The 19,256-nt window shown below is 49.8% G+C and overlaps 1 protein-coding gene across 1 annotated transcript in view; it reads left to right on the plus strand.

Annotated features, from left to right (window-relative positions):
* Positions 1–12,503: 12,503 nt before the first annotated feature.
* LOC111946061 (uncharacterized) overlaps positions 12,504–19,256 on the plus strand; it is a 101,816-nt gene continuing 95,063 nt past the window's right edge. Inside the window, exons 1-2 of the mRNA XM_086873312.1 lie at positions 12,504–12,512; positions 13,070–13,581. Of these exons, the coding sequence (XP_086729438.1) occupies positions 12,504–12,512; positions 13,070–13,581 (521 nt within the window). The remainder of the gene's footprint in view (positions 12,513–13,069; positions 13,582–19,256) is intronic.

Below are 19,256 nucleotides of genomic sequence, written 5' to 3' on the forward strand. Positions count from 1 at the left end.
GCTTTTACCTTGCCTTCATTAAATCGAGCAGAACCAGACAAGAGGTTTGAATGGACAGTTTTACCACAAGGTATGCGTAATTCTCCTACCTTGTGCCAGCTTTATGTTGATAACGCTTTGCAGCCACTACGTGCTCGATGGCCTACAACTATTATTTATCACTATATGGATGATATTCTTTTTGCTCAGTCACAACCTTTTACAGATAAACAAGTTAAGGACATTCAAACACAACTATTTCAGAATGGACTGGTTGTTGCACCTGAGAAAATACAGCAGTCATCCCCATGGAAATATCTCGGGTGGACTTTAACTGAACAGTATGTTGCCCCTCAGAAACTGTCACTTAACATGTCACTTCATACTGTTCATGATGCTCAGCGATTGCTTGGAGATTTACAATGGCTTAAACCTGTTGTGGGTATTCCTAATGAACTTTTACAATACTTACGACCTTTGTTAAAAGGAACTGATCCTACAGCACCTATACAGGTCACCAGTGAACAACAAGAAGCTCTCAATAAAATAATGGACTGTATCCAAACAGGTGTTATTCGTAGGCGAGATCCAGACTTAGACATTAATCTTACTGTATGGTTTGGCCCTCAATATCTTATCGGTGCCTTAACGCAGCAACAAAAGAAAACAGGGGAGATATGGGTATTAGAATGGTTGTTGCCACCACTACATCAGAGACATACCTTGATTCAAAAAATTGAAATTTTAGCAAACTTGATAAAACAAGGTCGGAAGCGATTGTGGCAAATTATGGGCACAGATCCAGCTGAAATTACATTTGTAAAGTGTGTAAAGAAAAGTGGTGGATACATTCTAAGTGGGGTCGATCTCCAAGAGGGATTTGTACAGAGTGTTATAACTTTGAAAGAAATTTAACTGAGATTGCATTACAGGAAGGTGTGCAAACAGGACAATTTGAAAAAGGATCTGATAGATGGTGGGAGATTTTTGCTTTTGGCATAAATCCAGAAAATTATTGTTATCATCCTAATACCCCTTTACCATATATTATTGAGATAATCACAATACGTTGTCGCAAGACACTGACACAGGTGAGGTGTGATATTCCAGGGGTAAAAAATAAAAATTGGGAGCAATTCTTAAAACGGCAGTCTCGAGAAAAGGGGTCTTTCCCTGAAAGTTATCCCTGCTGCCGAGAAGATGGAACACCCCGTGGTTCGAAGCAACCGAATCGACGGGCGAGGCAGAGGGGTAAAAGAAAAGGGAAGCAAGATCTTACATGGGATCCAGCCAAGATGCTGGCTGAACTGCCGCAATCCTTTTGAAGTCCTTAAAGGACTACCTCTGATCAGGTTGTTGTTGTGGTTTACTATAATAGAGGGAAATGAAGGATTTTTGATTGACATGGATGAAAGACAAAATATGTGGGTAACGTGGGCTAATCAAACTGGACAGGATACTTTTTGCCTTTCAATGGCTACCCCTTCGGATCCTTTTCGAACTTGTTTAGTGGGCGCACCTTTGGATGATTCATTCAATGCCACAATGTTTAAAAACTGGACAAAGAATTGGAAAACACCCAAGGAAGCTAACAAAACATTATGTGAAATTCCATCAGGTAAATTAATGATCAATATCTGTGACACAGGTTTAATCTCAGCAAATCCCATTGGTGCTCAAAATTGGTACATTGCTACAGGTTTAAATGTTACTGGGTCAGAACCACAAGAGTTAAGACTGTTAGGTTCAGCCCCTAGCAACTACTGTTTGGTTTTTGTCAATTGGGCTAGGAACAATTATGCAAAAAGGTTTCATGGGCCAAATGGTACAAATGTTTCTCCACAAAATTTGCTATATTTGCAAAATAACGATGCATACTGTGGTAATTGGTCTCACAAGGTAAATTCTAGCAGTTCACCTCTACAATTACCACCTGGTATTTTTCTAATCTGTGGAGATCGTGCATGGCAAGGATTGCCAGCAAACCTTTATGGTGGGCCTTGTTATTTTGGGAAATTGACATTGTTTGCACCCACTATACAGCAGCTCTTAGAAACCAATAGAACCAAGTTACGAACAAAGAGAAGTGTGTTTCAATTGGGACCAGAATGCAAAGATAAGGTTGAACTTTGGGAACGTCCTACAGTGATTGTGTCATCTATTTTTACACCTGGAGTATCTAGTGCTCAAGCCTTAACACAGTTACGACGACTGGCATGCTGGACAAGAAAACAGTTTAATATTACATCAAAGGTTTTGTCTGATTTGCTTTCGGATATGAACAGTGTTAGGCATGCTGTATTGCAGAATAGAGCTGCTATTGATTTTTTGCTATTAGCACAAGGCCATGGCTGTGAGGATTTTGATGGGATGTGTTGCATGAATCTTTCTGATCATTCAATGTCTATTTATGCTCGTCTTCAACAACTACAGAGCAATATGAAAAAATTAACCATAGAAACAAATCCTTTAGAGGAATGGTTTCAATCCCTAGGTCTCACAGGATGGTTAAAAAATTTGGCACAAATGGCAATTGTTGTTATATTGATCATTGTGATTGTGTTATTGTTTATTCCTTGCATACTGCAATGCTTGCAAAACATGGTAAAAAAGGCTACTTCTACAGTTTTGTTAGTACAAAAAGAAAACAGGGGAATTATAGAGGAATGGCTAGAGAGCAAAGGTCATATTCCCATGCAGCAGTTAGCTGGGAAAGAATTAGACAATAGAGTACAGTTGGTGTGAGATGTTGCAAAGTCAGGAAGGCCTTGGTGATAGCTGTTAACTGAGAGCAGGACGCTGTGATCAGAAGAATGTGAATTCAGCATAGATGAGCGATCACAGGAATGTAGAATTAGGTGGAGTTGACCTTAAATGAAGTATCCAATAATGAGCTTGCTTTTTGCACTATGTATGAGCCTAATTATTGATGCTATATAAGTGGTGTTAGAGTTACCAATAAACGAGACTTGCTGATCATTCATATTGAGTGCTGCATTTCTCCCACTGAACTCATCAGTACCTTAGTGAATTTAGTGTTTTAATAGCAGATGAGAAGAGACCCTCAACATGTCAAGGTCAGTTGTACCAGTCAGGAGGCCCCTGGGAGGCCAAACCAGCCAGACCTGTTCTATGTTCCCTTGATTTTATGAAGCTCCATAGAGTCACAATGGACCCTTACTTCCATGGGGCCCTTCAGTGTCATAATGGTGCTGTGATTCCATGGGATCCTGCAGTGTCAGAGTGGAGCACTGATTATAAGAAGACCTGCAGTGTCACAGTGGACTCTTGATTCCATGGAGTACCACAGTGTCACAATGGCCTCAGGATCCATCAGGCCCTGCAGTGTCACAATGGTCCCAGCGATTCCATGAGGCCTTGCAGTGTCACAATGGTCTGTGTGGTCCCACAGGCCCCTCAATGTCACGTGACTCCTCTGTTCCATGAGGCCTGAAATGTCACAATGGACCTTGGCGGTTTGCAGTGTCACAAAGGTCTCCTCTGGCTCCACAGTGTCACCCTGGACCTTTGGTTCCATGCAGCCCTGCAGTGTCACAAAGGCCTCTTGGTTTCACGAGGCCCCACAGTATCCCAATGGTCCTCTTGGTTCTGTGGGGACCACAATGGTCTCACTGGTTCCATGAGGTCTCACAGTGTCACAATGCTTTGTTTATTTCATGGTGCCCCACAGTGTCACAATGGTCCCTTGGTTCCATGGGCCCTGTGCTGGTGCATTCCCCCCTCCCCTTCTCAGGCCGCCCTGCCAGCTGAGAAATGCTCCTTGGGCCTGGGCCTTGGCCAACAGCCCCTGGGCTCAGCTCCTCTGCAGCTCATCAGAAACACTGTCTGCTCCCAGGCACTGCTGCTGCCCAAGCAGCTCCTGCTTGCTTCAGGAGCAGCCCTGGGAACTGTTCCTGTTCCCTGCGTGGCACAACATCCCTGTTCTCAGCCTTGCAAAGAAAGCTGTTGATGCCAGGTGTGGCCAGGATGAAACATTGCTGTGCCTGAAGCCCCTCTCTTGGGGCCCTACAAACAGCGCTCCAAAAGGAGCCCCTTGCAGCTCTCCTGGGCCAGCCACCTCCCTCGGAGTGGGGCCTCTGTGAGCCGGGAACTCTCCTGTTTGCTGCACTCGGGGCATCCCCGAACAAGGACGGAGCCTGGGCCGATCCCCCCACTCCTCCAGGCTCAGCCCTTGGCCCGCTGGGGAGATACCAAAGCATCGGCAGGGAGCATTTCCCTGCCCTGCAGGGGAATTTCTCACAGCTGCCTTGCACTGCCTCTTTGTGTCTGTGTGCACACACAAGTGCTGTGCCCTGGCAAATGTGGCAGAAATGCTGCTCTTGGAGGGGTTGGAGTGCCTTGGAGATCTGAGTCAGGCAGGCCTGTGAGGAAGGTTCAGTCACATGGTATAAGCAAAGTTCAATGCTGCCTAGTGTTCTTCTTTTGCTCCATTGTTATGTTTAATATAAATTATGAGCTAATTTAAATACTGTTTAGTATTATTCCTCTGCTAATTTGCTTAGTCATAGGTTGTAAGATGGGTTAAATACAGTAAATGCTGTTGTTTTGCTAAATTGTGACATTTGAGGTTTCATTTAAGGTTAAGGTATAACTGCAGTCCTGTTAAGTTTGTGCTCTGTTAAGTGAGCCAACTCTGGGATGTTGTCATGTGTTGTCATACAGCTGTACTGTTGTCATTCCGATTGGGAACGGCTAGAAAGAACGACATAAACTCTCAAGGGAGTTTCAACACGAGAATTCTCTGGTTTATTGCTTCAGGCTTGTCTTATAGACTGGTACGTGGAAGGTACAGAAAGGAAATTCGTATTGGTTAGCAAAGTGCTACATCACCATCATTGGTCAGGAGCACTCTACCCCCCTGACCTTCTCCTGCAAGGGAAAACAAGACTGCAAAACAACACCTGCAAGGCTGTTTAGCGTCCCTGAGAATTGTTTTAATTCCTTCTCATATTTTTCCCAGGCTATTTTCTCAGGCAGCCCGAGGAGCCATGCGGCCTGTAATTTCTGCAGCTCCCTGCAGCTTGTTCCAAAGCTAGCATCCATATACTGTGATGTCACAGAAGACTGTGATGTCAAAAATTCAACCTGTGATGTCACAGTTTGTTCTGTGATGTCACATCCTGGTCTGTGATGTCACAGAGCCACCCTCTATGATGTCAGTCTGCTCAATGGTCTCACACCATCCTTTATGATGTCACAGCCAGCGCTGTGATGTCATAACCCCATCAGTGATGTCATACAACCATCTCTGTGATGTCATACAGATACCCTGTAATGTCACAGCACATACTTTGACCTCAAAACCAGGTCTATGATGACATACAGCCATGCTATGATGTCACAGCCATCTCTATGATGTCACACAGTCCCCTCTATGATGCTGTAGCTGCTCAGTGACCTCACACAACAAATTCTGGGATGTCACAACCCCATCTGTGACCTCACACAACCCACTCAGAGCTGTCACACAGCCCCTTTCTGACATCACAGCTGCTCTGGGGCTCCAGGACACAGCCACAGAGGTGCTGCTGGGACACAGCCCCCTCTGGCACATCCCACAGCCCCTGCCAGTGCTGAGCCCCTGGCAGCTCTGTCTGGGCCTGCTCTCTGTGTCCCTGAGCTGCCCTGGCAGGGCCCCAGCCCTGCTGGGCTGTGCTCAGGAGCTGCTCCTGGCCAGAGCTGTCTCCCTGTTGCTATGGTCTGTTCCCATGGCAACATCTGCCCCACTGTTATGGTCTGATTCCATGGTAACCATAACCACTCCCCTGTTGCTATGCTATTTACATGACAACCATCACAGGCCCTGTTGCTAAGATCAGTCCCTTAGCAGCTCCATGGAGACCCCATGCCAGGGGTGGTTGCCATGGACACCAGCTCAGGCCTGGAGCCAGAGTCCGTTGCCATGGCAACCATTTGCAGTCCCATCCCCAGGCTCATGGGATCCCAGAGCCACAGAATTGGCTGAGTTGGGAGGGAGCCATGGGGATCCTCCAGTCCAACTGCTGGCCCTGCACAGGACACCCCAACAATCCCAGCCTGGGCCTGGCAGCGCTGGCCAAACGCTGCTGGAGCTCAGCCAGCCCTGGAGCTGGGAGCCTTCCCTGGGGAGCCTGTTCAGTGCCCCAGCAGCCTCACGGGAAAAACCTTTTCCTCACATCCAGCCTAAACCTGCCCGCCTCCGCTCCAGCCGCTCCCTCCACTCCTGTCCCTGGGCACCAGAGGGAAGAGGTTCCCGCAGCCCCCAGCCAGGGACCCGCTCCCAAGGCTGCTGCCATGGCAACCAGGCCTGGCACCAGCTGGGATGCTCGGTTTCCACGGGCTGGGCTTCAGGAATGGCATTCCCCAATTTCCTGCTCCCGCTGAAACCACGCTGCTGCTCGCTTCCCTCCCACCTCCCATGGAAAGCACAAAAGGCAAAGATCCCAGGCTGGCATAAGAAGAATTTATTGAGAACAGCAACGAGATAAGAAACAAACAGACACAGAAACAATTTTGGTAACAGAAAGGATAAGACAAACCATTCACAGGGAAAACTAAAATACCACCAACTGACTCTTCCTGGCCACGTATTTCCTCCTGCCAAGAAAGGACACCCTTCTCTGGTGAGAGAGGGGGAGTCCTTTTCCTGCCCCTGGCAATGACCTGAGATGGGATTGAATATAATGGACCATGATCACAGTCTCACATTCTTTGATTCCACATCATGACATTGCCATGAGCAGGAAAAGGTACAGGTGTCTTCCCAGCATGGATCCCAGGGAACATGGATCACCAGGTCTCTTCCCAATGTGGATTCTCCATGGGCGGATGAAGCTGGAGCAGTGCACAAAGCTCTTCCTGTATTTTGAGGCACTTGCAGGGCTTCCCTTACCGGTGCCACCGTTGGTGTCTGCCAAAGTTAGACCTGTCTGAGAAGCTCTTCCCACACTGGGGACACTTGTAAGGCCTCTCCCCAGTGTGGATATGTTTGTGGGTATTGAGGTTGGATCTGTGGCTGAAGCTCTTCCCACATTCCCCACACTTGTAGGGTCTCTCCCCAGTGTGGATGCGCCGGTGGGTGATGAGGTGGGAGTTTTGCTTGAAGCCCTCCCCACAGTCGGGGCAGCGGAAGGGCCTCTCATCCGTGTGAATTCGCTGGTGCAGGAGGAGATTGGAGCTGGTCTGAAACCTCTTCCCACACTCGGGACACTCATAGGGCCTCTCCCCACTGTGGATGCGCTGGTGGATGATGAGGTGGGAGCTCCTGCTGAAGCCCTTCCCACATTCCCCACACTCATAGGCCCATTCCCCAGTGTGGATCATCTGGTGGCGGATCAGGCTGTTGCTCTGGCTGAAGCTCTTCCCACACTCCAAGCACTTGTAGCGCTTCTCCCCATCCTGAAGCTGCTCATGGACCACCAGCTCAGAGCCCTGGCTGGATCTCCGGCCGCCTTCCCGGCACAGGGTGGGTCTTTCCTCCTTAGAGCACCCTGGGATGGGTTTGGAGCCCCTCCTCCTGCAGGATCTCCAGGGATTTTCCTCCCCGTTGGATTCCTCCACTGTGGAGCTGCTCACAATGGCCTCTTCCACCAGGTTCTGCTGTGAGGATTTGTCCTCCCTGGTCTCCATCCTCAGCTCCTTGTCTGGGGGAGGAAGGACAAGGAGAGGATGGGATTTGCCTCCGTGCCAGAGGGAAGGGGAAGGAGATCCCCCCAGTGCGTCCCCGGCAGGACGGCGTCGGCAGCGGGGTTGTCCTGCAGGCGGGGGCCAGGCTGGGCTGGGAGATGGAGCAGGAGAGAGGGGGAAAGGGGCACTGACTTCCTCCTCACCTGCCTGGGTGTCCTGGAGCATCTTCCTCTTCCTCACAGCCTGCTTCTCCATCCAGCCAAAGTTTGGGATTGGAAACTCCTGGTTTGGCAGAAAACAAGGAATGAGCACATTGAGTTTGATGGTCCCTCTTACCAAGCCCATCTCTAGAAGTCACCCGGGCCTCTGACGTGACTTAGTTTGAAAGGAGTTTGCTAAGGAAGGCAGAAATCACCACTGAAATGGATAAAAAATATAAGCATCCCATCCCCTCCGAATTATTATAATCTTGAAACCAAAGTGCAGTCAGGTAACAATATGGGAAAAGGAATATAAATTCTTTACTAAAGAAAGGAAAATGAAAATGCAGCAGTACAAAAAAAAAAAAAAAACACAACAAAAAGCAACCCACCGACAGAGTCAGAACCTTACACCCCGTTGGTCAGGGTGCTGGTAGCAGTCTGATTAAACGGTGGCTGCAGTACTCCTGGAGACACAGATGTGGTTCTGTTGAAGCAATGATCCTGTTGAAGATTGTAACTTACCTCTGAAGTTCTGGTGCTGTAGATGGGTCTGGTCTCTCCACAGGGAATCCAGTGGACAAAGACTGCCTGTGGTGTTCTGATTCCCAGATTTTATCCAGTCAGGAATGCTTGGCTCCTCCCCCTGGGTGCAGCATCTCACAATGGGATGATGTCATTTTATCAGTCCTGCAGTGAGACTCAATGGCCCATTAACAGAAGATATCCCCCTGGAGGAAGGATGGGTGGTGGAAGAGATAAAGAACACTGCCCCACCTGGTTTTAACAGCTGGCCCATTAACAGGAGATATCCCCCAGTTATGAGGGAATGGGTGATGAAAGAAATAAAGAAAACTGCTCTACCACGTTTTAACAAATGGTGATAGAATACATACTTTTGGTTACATCTTGCATTGCAACCGAAGACATGTGGTCCATAAAAATTTTAGACCACCAAAATTCAGCACTGAAAATGCCTTCCAGGAGTTCTCCATCTCTGTTCTCTCCCTATTGATGTTCAGCGTTTCCCCCCTGTCTCAGCTGCTGGGGGTCACACTTGTACTGGGAGTCCCCTGTCTACTGGGTCCCTCCCCTGCCCAGTGTGCTGGGAGTGCCAGGAATCTGAAAAGTTCCCCCTGTTTCCATCTCCCCACTTAGGGATGCTGGGACACCCCAGTAGCCCCTCAAGGGGAATTTCCCACTCAGCTTTGGAGTTCTTCATTCTTCAAACATCCCCCCCAAAAAACACAACCCCTCAGGATATCTCGGCTGAGCTCCCCCTCCCCGGTCACCTGTGGCATGGGGGTGATGGTCCCATAAGTGGGGGGGCTGTGAATTCAGGGAGTGCTTGACCTCGTGATTCCTTCTCCTTTCTCTGATCTTCCTTTGTCCCTCCTTCAGGCTGAAGAATCTGCTCAAGGAGTCAGAAGCAAAACTCCAAGTCCCTTGGAGCATCAATCAGCCCCACTGTGGGCAGGGACTGCCAAAGGCTCCCCAGGGACTGGTGAGAGCAGATCCTGGAGGCCAGGATTGCCGGGAGCCAAAGGCTCTGAGCAGGGAACTGCAATGCTGAGCCAGCCCTGGCTGGGTTGGAGGAAGCAGAAAGGCCAAGCCCTGAGCCCAGGCCTGGCCCAGCAGGGCCTGTCCCTCACGGGTGGCTCGGGGCTCTTTGTGGGGCAGTGGGATGTAAGGGGCAGCAAGGACAAATGCCATAAACCTGTGTGACACTCCAGATCCTTATGGAACCAAGGGGCCAGTGTGACATTGTGGGAAGTTGTGGAACCAAGGGGATCATTGTGGCACTCTTGGGCCCATGGAACCAAGGGACCAGTGGGACACTCTGGGGCCTTATGGAAACAAGAGGTCACTGTTAGCCTGCGGGGCTGTAACACCCCAGAACACTTCAATGCTGGTGGTAACCAAAGGTTCCTCTGCTTGAGTTTGGTGCACAGGAGAAACAACAACCAGATCTTCTCAGCATGGACAGATGCAAAGAATATTCTTGGTAGGAAGGGACCCACAAGGACCATCAAGTCCAGCTCTTAAGTGAATGGCCCCACAAGGACTGAACCCACAACCTCAGTAATACTGGCACCATGCTCTGACCAACTGAGCTAAGAGGTCAAAATGACACAAAATTTAACAGGCAAAATACAGACAATCAAGGAATTTTGGCAAAGGGTTTAATACAACATCCAACTGAACATAAAACTCTTACCATAGCATTAACTTTGCAAACTTAGCTCATTTATCCTAAAAAGTGTTAACCCTTAAGATTTTGGGTAACATTAAGATATCCAAAAATGTTCCAGGTACGTAGGATAGGAAGGAGAAGAAAAGGAGACCAGAAACACGTAAGATCGACAGAAAAACACTTCCAGGATGATCCCAGTCACTCCCACTACAATCTCAGTCACCCCCAGTATGAGCTGTTACACCCAGCCACCCCCAGTATGGTTCCATTCACACCCAGGCCCTCCCAGCATGATTCCAGTCATGGCCAGAGTGACTCCCTGTCACTCCCAGGATGGGCCCAGTTGCTCCCAGTCACCTCCAGCATGATTCCAGTCACAGCCAGCACCTTTTCAGTCACTCACATTATGATACCAGTTAGTTCCACTTGGATCCCAGTATAATCCCAGCATGGGCACAGCTGTTCCCAGGATTATCCAGTGTGGTTCCAGTTGTTCCCATTTACCTGCACTGTGGTTTCAGTCTCTCCCAGTCTATCCAAGTTGCTCCTAGTCACTCCTCAGGTGCTTCCAGCCTGATCCCAGTTGCTCCCAGACACTCCCAGTCACCCTGAGTGCAGTACTAGTTGCTGCCAGTATGGTCCCAGTCTTGCCCAGCATGGCCCAACTTCTCCCACTGTGATCCCAGTAGGATGCCAGTTACCCTCAGGATGGTTCCAGCTGCTCCCTGTTCCTCCCAGCATGATTCCAGTTGATGCCAGTTGGCCCCAGTATAGTCCCAGTCACTTCCCAGATGATCCCAGCTGCTCCCTGCATGGTCCCAGTTATGCCCAGCTGGAGTTGCCCCCAGTGTAGACCCTGTCACTCCCAGTTGTTCCCAGATGTCCCCAGCATGGTTCCCATTGTTCCCAGTGTGTTCCCAGTCATCCCCAGTATGATCACAGACACTCCCAGTATATCCCAGCTGCCCTCAGCATGTCCATAGCCATTCCCAGACACCCCTAGTAATCCCAGTTAGGTGCTTGTTATCCCAGTATGATCTCAGGTCCAGTATATTCCAGTCAAGCTGGGATTCACTTCCTGAATTCACAGCCCCCCCATCCGTGGGATAAACACCCCCCTATCCCACAGGTTGCCAGGGAGGGGGAGCTCGGCCCAGATATCCTGTGGGGTTCCTGGGTTGGGTTTTTGGGGGTGATGATTAGAGAATGAAGAACACCAAGGCTGAGAAAAAAATGCCCTTTGGGGGGACATTTGGGGTTCCCAGTGGCAGCTGCTGGCAGAGGCAGCCTGGAGGAGCAGAGCCCTGTGACCCCCAGGACCCCAAAGTGGGGAGCCCAGAGAGGAGGAGCGCCATGATTTGTGGGACCCTCAATTGCATAGAGAGGGGCAGGGGGGTCTCCTTGGACCCAATGCACCCCCAACTAGGGAATAAGGGGAGCAGGGACCCTGGGACCCCAAAAACTTCCAGCATCCCTAAGTGGGGAGATGGAAATGGGAGAAAGTTTTCAAATTCCTGGGGCACTCCCAGCAGCCAGAAGAGGTCAGGGACCGAGAAGACAGGGGACCCACAGTACAAGTGTGACCCCCAGCAGCTGGGACAGGGGTGAAACCCTGAATACCAAAAGGGAGAGAACACAAATGGAACTAGAACTCCTGGGAGGCATTTTCAGGGCCAAATTTTAGTGGTGTACAATTTTTATGGACCCCATGTCTTGGGTTGCCATTCAAGATTCAACCAAAAGTATGTATTCTATCACCATCTGTTAAAAACTAGTGGAGCAGTTTTCATTATCTCCTCCATGACCCATCCCTCATAACTGGGGGATATCTTCTGTTAATGGGCCAGCTGTTAAAACCAGGTGGGGCAATGTTCTTTATCTCTTCCACCACCCATCCTTCCTCCAGGGGGATATCTTCTGTTAATGGGCCATTGAGTCTCTCTGCATGACAGATAAAATGACATCATCCCATTGTGAGATGCTCCACCCAGGGGGAGGAGCCAAACATTCCTGCATGGATATAATCTTGGAATCAGAGCACCACAGGCAGTCTTTCTCCACTGGATCCCAGAGGAGAGACCAGACCCATCTACAGCACCGGAACTTCAGAGGTAAGCTACAATCTTCTATGGAATCACTGCTTCAACAGAACCACATCAGTCACTCCAGGAGGACTGCAGCCACCATTTAATCAGACTGCTACCAGCACCCTGACCAACGGGGTGTAAGGTTGTATTCTAACTCTGTTGGTGGGTTGTTTTTTTGTTGTTTGGTTTTTTTTTTTTTTTTGTACTGCTACATTTTCATTTTCCTTTCTTTAGTAAATATCTATTATTCCTATTCCCAGATCATTACCTGAGAGCACTTTGATTTCAAGATTATAAGAATTTGGAGGGGATGGGATGTTTACATTTTTATGCATGTCAGTGCAGGTTTCTGCCTTCCTTACCAAACACCTTTCCTTTCAAACCAAGACACCTCTGATGCCCCAATGACTTCTAAATATGGACTTGGTAAGAAGGACCATCAAACTCCATGTGCTCATTCCTTGTTTTCTCCGAAACCAGGATTTCTCATTCCCAAACCTTGGCCAGATGGAGAAGCAGGCTGTGACAAGAGGAAGATGCCATGGGACACCCAGGCAGGTGAGGAGGAAGTCAGTGCCCCTTTCCCCCTCTCTCCTGCTCCATCTCCCAGCCCAGCCTGGCCCCCGGCTGCAGGACAACCCCGCTGCCGACGCCGTCCTGCCGGGGACGCACTGGGGGGATCTCCTTCCCCTTCCCTCTGGCACGGAGGCAAATCCCATCCTCTCCTTGTCCTTCCTCCCCCAGACAAGGAGCTGAGGATGGAGACCAGGGAGGACAAATCCCCTCAACAGAAGCTCATGGAACAGGCTGTTCTGAGCAGCTCCACGGCACAGGAATCCAATGGGGAGGAAAATCCCCAGAGATCCCACAGGAGGAGGGGCTCCAGAGCCATCCCAGGGTGCTCTGAGGAGGAAAGACCCACCCTGTGCCAGGAAGGCGGCCAGAGATCCAGCCAGGGCTCTGAGCTGTAGGTTTATGAGCAGCTTCAGGATGGGGAGAAGCGCTACAAGTGCTTGGAGTGTGGGAAGAGCTTCAGCCGAAGCAACCAACTGATCCGCCACCAGATGATCCACACTGGGGAATGGGCCTACGAGTGTGGGGAATGTGGGAAGGGCTTCAGCTGCAGCTCCCAGCTCATCATCCACCAGCGCATCCACATGGGGGAGAGGCCCTATGAGTGTTCTGAGTGTGGGAAGAGGTTTCAGAGGAGCTCAGATCTCCTCCTGCACCAGCGGATTCACACGGATGAGAGGCCTTTCCGTTGCCCCGACTGTGGGGAGGGCTTCAATCGAAACTCCAACCTCATCAGGCACCGACGCATCCACACTGGGGAGAGGCTCTACAAGTGTCCCCAGTGTGGGAAGAGCTTCAGCTGCAGCTCCCACCTCAATACCCATAAACGTATCCACACTGGGGAGAGGCCCTACGAGTGTACCCAGTGTGGGAAGAGCTTCTCAGACAAATCTAACTTGACCAGACACCAACGGAGGCACCAGTAAGGGAAGCCCAGCGAGTGCCCCAAGTGCAGGAAAAGCTTTCTCCACAGCTCCAGCCTCATCCCCCCTTGGAGGACCAAGGTTAGGAGGAGACCTGGTGATCCATGTTCCCTGTGATCCATGCTGGGAAGACACCTGTACCTTTTCCTGCCTATGGCAAGGACATGATGTGAGATTAAAGAACTTGAGAGTCTGACCATGTCCCTGTCATTATATTCAATCCCCTTTAGGTCATTACCAGGGGCAGGAAAAGGATTCCCTCTCTCTCACCAGAGGAGAAGAGTGTCCTTTCCAGGCCGGAGGAAATATGTGGCAGGGAAGAGGCCGTCCAGTAGTGTTGTCGTTTTCCCTGTAAATAGTTTGGTTTATCTCTTCTGTTACCAAAATTGTTTCTGTTCCTGTTTGTTTTTTATGTCATTGCTGTTCTCAATAAATTCTTCTTATCCCAGCCCAGGATCTTTGCCTTTTGTGCTTTCCATAGGAGTTGGGAGGGAAGCGAGTGGCAGCAAGGTTTCAGCAGGAAATTGGGGAATGCCATTCCTGAAGCCCAGCCCATGGAAACCGAGCATCCCAGCTGGTGCCAGGCCTGGTTGCCATGGCAGCAGCCTTGGGAGCGGGTCCCTGGCTGGGGGCTGCGGGAACCTCTTCCCTCTGGTGCCCAGGGACAGGAGTGGAGGGAGCGGCTGGAGCTGAGGGGGTGTTATGGGGTGACTTTACCTTTAAGGTTGTTTTGAGAGCTAAGGAAGTTGAAGTTGCTAGGGACTGATGGGAGTCTTTTCTCCTGACCAATTATTGGTCATTACTGGGAATTGACAGCAGTTTTGACCATTGAAAAGTGGGATCAACTTGTGAACGCTACCTTAAGATGTAAAGCCAGAGTACTCTTGTCTCTCTTTGTTTCCTGGCTGTGAAAGGTAACAGAGCTCCAGGCCTCCCGTTCCCTGCCCGCCCATGCGGCTGGGCAGGGGCTGGGCTGAGCTGCCATGTCTCCCGGTCAGGAGATGGGGCCTGCGGGGGGCTTGCCCTGGGCTCTGGCCGGGCCAGGCCGGTTCCTGGCTCAGCTGCAGGTTTTGCTGTGACTGAATTCACCAGGGACTGCCGAGTGAAGAAAGAAAGGGGCTCTGAACCTGCGGCGAGCTGAGGCGGCGACTACACTTTCCAGAGCAGCCATGAAAAATCTTCTATTGCAGACAGCTCTAGCCGCTGCTCCAGCAGAGATCACAGAACCACTTACAAAAGCCTGGGCAAGATTTTAACCCTTTCATTACCCAGATGAGACTTGCAGATTAATTTTTTTTATCCAGAGAAAGAAAAAGAGAGTAATCAACATGTAAAGAGACTTTATAAAACTATCGGAGACAATAAAGAAAAGAATTAAGTTTCAGAAGGGGTAGAGAATAAGAAAATGCTTTATGAGCTGAAATACCTTTCTCTTGAGGCTATGGGAATGGACAATAAGGTCTCGAAAAAACTCCTTTAATTCATGACAGAGTATATGGGGAGGAATGGAGTGTTCAAAGTGTGAATTTTGAATAAAAAGTAGAGTGATTGTGGTGCGGTGAGGTGCTGGAACAGGGTGAAGCGAAAATTTGAGGCCTTGGGAGCCAATGAGAAAACTGTTTTCCAGTAGAGCTCACAAGGACAGATGAAGAAGACTTTTGCCTTTGAATAACTCATCCTTAAAATGCCATCCCTAGACTCATGGCCCATACACACCTCAGAGTGATGTGAAATGGGAGGAGTGAGCTCTGATAGCAGCATTTCTGGGCAGCTGACATCAGGGCAATAGAAAACGATAGCAGAAATAGTTTTCTTGTGAGAAACTCTATAGATTAGCAGAAAGAGACTTCTGTTTCTCTACAAAGACTGATAAAAAGACTCTGTCGAGAATTGGGACTGTTCTGGACACCAAAGTTCCAAGGTTCTTTGGTCTCTGTGTTGTCATGTGAACAAAAGAATGGTGGGTAGTAGGGGATAAAAAGAGTTTTCTGGAAGTTTATTCTGGTGTTCTTATTCTTATATTTTGTCAATAAACTTTCTTTATTCCTTTTAAGATTTAAGCCTGTTTTGCTCTTGTTCTAATCCATATCTCACAGCAAAAAATAAGTAATTTTTTTTAGTTACTCATTTAAAACCATGACATTTAATTTTTGGAGAATGCGGGTAAAAAAAATTAGCATATCTGGACCACTACGTTAATAGTGTTACTGTGAGATAAAAGGTTAATTAAGAGCAAAGCATGATTGTCTTAAATTTATATAGCAGTGATAGTAAAAGTCTCGGGGTGGAAAGTAGTGAATATTTGTTTCTTCTTTTCTGTCAATTTATTGTTTTAAGTTGTATATTAAATATAATTGATAATTTTTAGGTAGGGGTTCACAAGTTGAAGGGGTGGAAAGTCATGGGGTGACTTTACCTTTAAGGTGGTTTTGAGAGCTAAGGAAGATCCCCATGGGTCCCTCCCAACTCAGCCAATTCTGTGGCTCTGGGATCCCATGAGCCTGGGGATGGGACTGCAAATGGTTGCCATGGCAACGGGCTCTGGCTCCAGGCCTGAGCTGGTGTCCATGGCAACCACCCCTGGCATGGGGTCTCCATGGAGCTGCCAAGGGACTGACCATAGCAACAGGGGCTGTGATGGTTGTCATGGAAACAGACCATAGCAACAGGGGGATGGTGATGGTTGCCTACCAAGGATCAGATGTGTTACAGGCCCTCAGATGGGCTCCATGGGAACATTCCAAAAGTCTCCAGGCTGTTCAAGAGCTGGAATGTCACAGGCACTCCAAGGGGCTCCACAGAGACCTCCCAGGGGTTTCTGGGGATGCTGAAGAGCCATGTGGTCAGACGCAGTCCCAGCAATTCCATGGTGACATCCCAGGGGACCTTGGGCTGCCAAGGCACCGCTCTGCCACAGGCACTCCCGGGGCTGTGCTCTGAAAAGCCACTGCTGCTCCAGGAGCCTGACTGGGAAGCAATTGGCCCCAGAACCTTGGGGACAAGATAATAATGAAACAACTCTTCATGGCAGCAGAGACAAGGCAGAGGCAGAGGAAAGGGGAGAGCCAGGCCCAGGGGACATGGCTGCAATGGTGATGGCTGTGAGGTCAGTGCCACTGCAGCAGCCTGGCTGGCCCTCAGCAGACATTCTGGCCAGGAGGGTTGTGAGGGCACCCAGCACATCAGAGAACCCCCACAACAGCAATTCCATCCTTGGGGAGGGGAGGGGCTTTCACTGTGTCAGGTTGCACAGAGCTCCTGCTCTGGGAGCATTCCTGGGATGTGGCATCCATTTGTCTGCAAAAGCAGTTGCAGTTTTGTGCCACTCTGATTGTAAAACATTTCCACCTTCTAACAAATCTAAATCCATTCTTGTTCAGCTTAATGATATTGATCCCTGTCAATGCAAGACTTGGTAGAAAATAACTTTGACCAGTGTTTCCATTTTTACAGACCATGGAGAAGACCTAAAAATCCAGGATGGGGTTTGGATGCCTCATCACATAAGAAGCAGGTAGAGGCTGAGGGCCCTGCGCTGTGCAGCTGCAAGGCCCTGCCAGAGGCAACTTGTGCAGCCCTTTGGCCATGGCTGCTGGCCCTGGGCCTCAGCCCTTGGCCCTTGGCATTCCTGAAACACATCCAGCTTTGCTCAGCACCACAGACACCTTTCCCTTGCTTGTCCCCAGCTGCCATCAGGGCCTCCAGTCTTCTGCTCTGCCTGGAACCTGGGGACGCTTTCTCACTCGTGTCTCTCATTTCAGCTACAAGAAACTTCAGTGTTTCCATCTGACTTGGAGCTCTTGAGAAGTTTCTGGAGCACACTCTGAGGGACTGATGTGTGATGCAGAGAGCCCCAAAGGCCCGAGAGGGTGATGAAAGTGCTGGTGCTGTGTCTGTGCTGCTGAGCTGGGCCGGGCTCCTGGCCCAGAGGCAGCTCCTGGCAAGGGCAGCGCTGCAGAGAGACAGCTCTGGCCAGGAGCAGCTCCTGAGCACAGCCCAGCAGGGCTGGGGCCCTGCCAGGGCAGCTCAGGGACACAGAGAGCAGGCCCAGACAGAGCTGCCAGGGGCTCAGCACTGGCAGGGGCTGTGGGATGTGCCAGAGGGGGCTGTGTCCCAGCAGCACCTCTGTGGCTGTGTCCTGGAGCCCCAGAAGAGCTGTGATGTCAGAAAGGGGCTGTGTGACAGCTCCGAGTGGGTTGTGTGAGGTCACACACATGAGATGGGGCTGTGACATCCCAGAGTTTGTTGTGTGAGGTCCCTGAGCAGCTATGGCATCAGAGAGAGGAATGTGTGAAAGCAGGGTGTGACATTGCAGTGTGGCTCTGTAACATCACAGTGTGGGCTGGGTGATACCACTTAGTGGGTTGTGACATCACAGAGAGGACTGTGGCACCACATGTTTGTGATAGAAAATCCTAGAGTGGGCAGTGACATCATAGAAGAGCCATGTGACATCTCAGGTCAGGTTGTATGACATCACAGTTCTGACTGTGACATCATAGAGTGAATGATGACATCATATGTTGCTGTGTGATGTCACAGGAGGAAATGTGACATCATGAGGTGGATTTGTGTCATCTTAGGGGGGCTGTGACATCACAAAACAGGCTGTGACATCAGAGAATGGTAGTGTAACATCCCAGAGCAGCTTGTGTGACATCAGCGAGTGTGATGTGACATCACAGGTGGCTGTGTGACATCACAGGGTGTACTGTGAGGTCACTGGGGAGGTCTCTCCGCACCGACCCCCCCTCACAGTTCCCCCCAGAGAAGTCCAACACTGCCCTTGCAGCAGCCTGTCTGCACAGAAACAATTCCAGGGCTCTCTGCATTTCCCTTCCCTCACTCTTGCCTCACTCACACACCTCCCAACAACCCACTTGGTGCTTTCAGCTGCAAGGAGTTCAAAGCTTGTCTGTCCTTCAGCAGCTGCTCTAATTCTGCCTTCAGCCAACTCTGGGGTTGTGTTTATTGTAGAACTCCCTGTGTGTCTGAAACATTCCTTGTGTGGCTCTGCCTTGGGGAAGGGGAACCTCCTTGGTGGCACCTTGGGCTTGGCACACACTTGAGGAGGGTGTCTGTTTTCCATGGGGAAACTCAGCAGTTTTAGATTGCTAAAATCAAAGAAGGAAAACCCGTCTTTGCCTGAGTGCAGCCAGTTCTGTGAGCAAAGCAGGTCCCAGGGGAGTGAGGAGAGACAGGATGGGGCTGGGGAATGTGGAGCAAGGTTGTCCCCACTGGGTCAGACCTCAAGGCACAGCTTCTCTGACCTGGCCAGACCTCCTTAGGAGAGACCCTGGATCAATATCCGTCACTGAATGCTGCAATCACCTCTGCTCTAAAGACAACAGGAATAAAAGACACCCTTTAGAATAGGAATACCTATTTCCTAGAAGCTCTTTGAACTATTTCTCCATACCTATTGTAGGAAACTTTCCTAAGAACTGCACCAGACCAGAGGGAAATCAAGGCACAGCCATGGTTTGTTAGGACTTGCTTGATCCTAATGAGCCCCGTGGTGCATTTGGAGCTGAGCCCTTGAACCTCAGGACCTGAGAGGAGACTGCACAAACCTTTCCAGGAGCCCAAGTCAGAGGAAAAACCCAAAGTGTCTCCAAGCATTAATGGGTGCCACTGAGGTCCATCCCCAACACAGGCTCCTCATGGACTCCTT

The sequence above is a fragment of the Cyanistes caeruleus genome, unplaced genomic scaffold, assembly GCF_971803275.1.
Source record: "Cyanistes caeruleus unplaced genomic scaffold, bCyaCae1.hap1.1 HAP1_SCAFFOLD_94, whole genome shotgun sequence".
NCBI lineage: Eukaryota > Metazoa > Chordata > Aves > Passeriformes > Paridae > Cyanistes > Cyanistes caeruleus.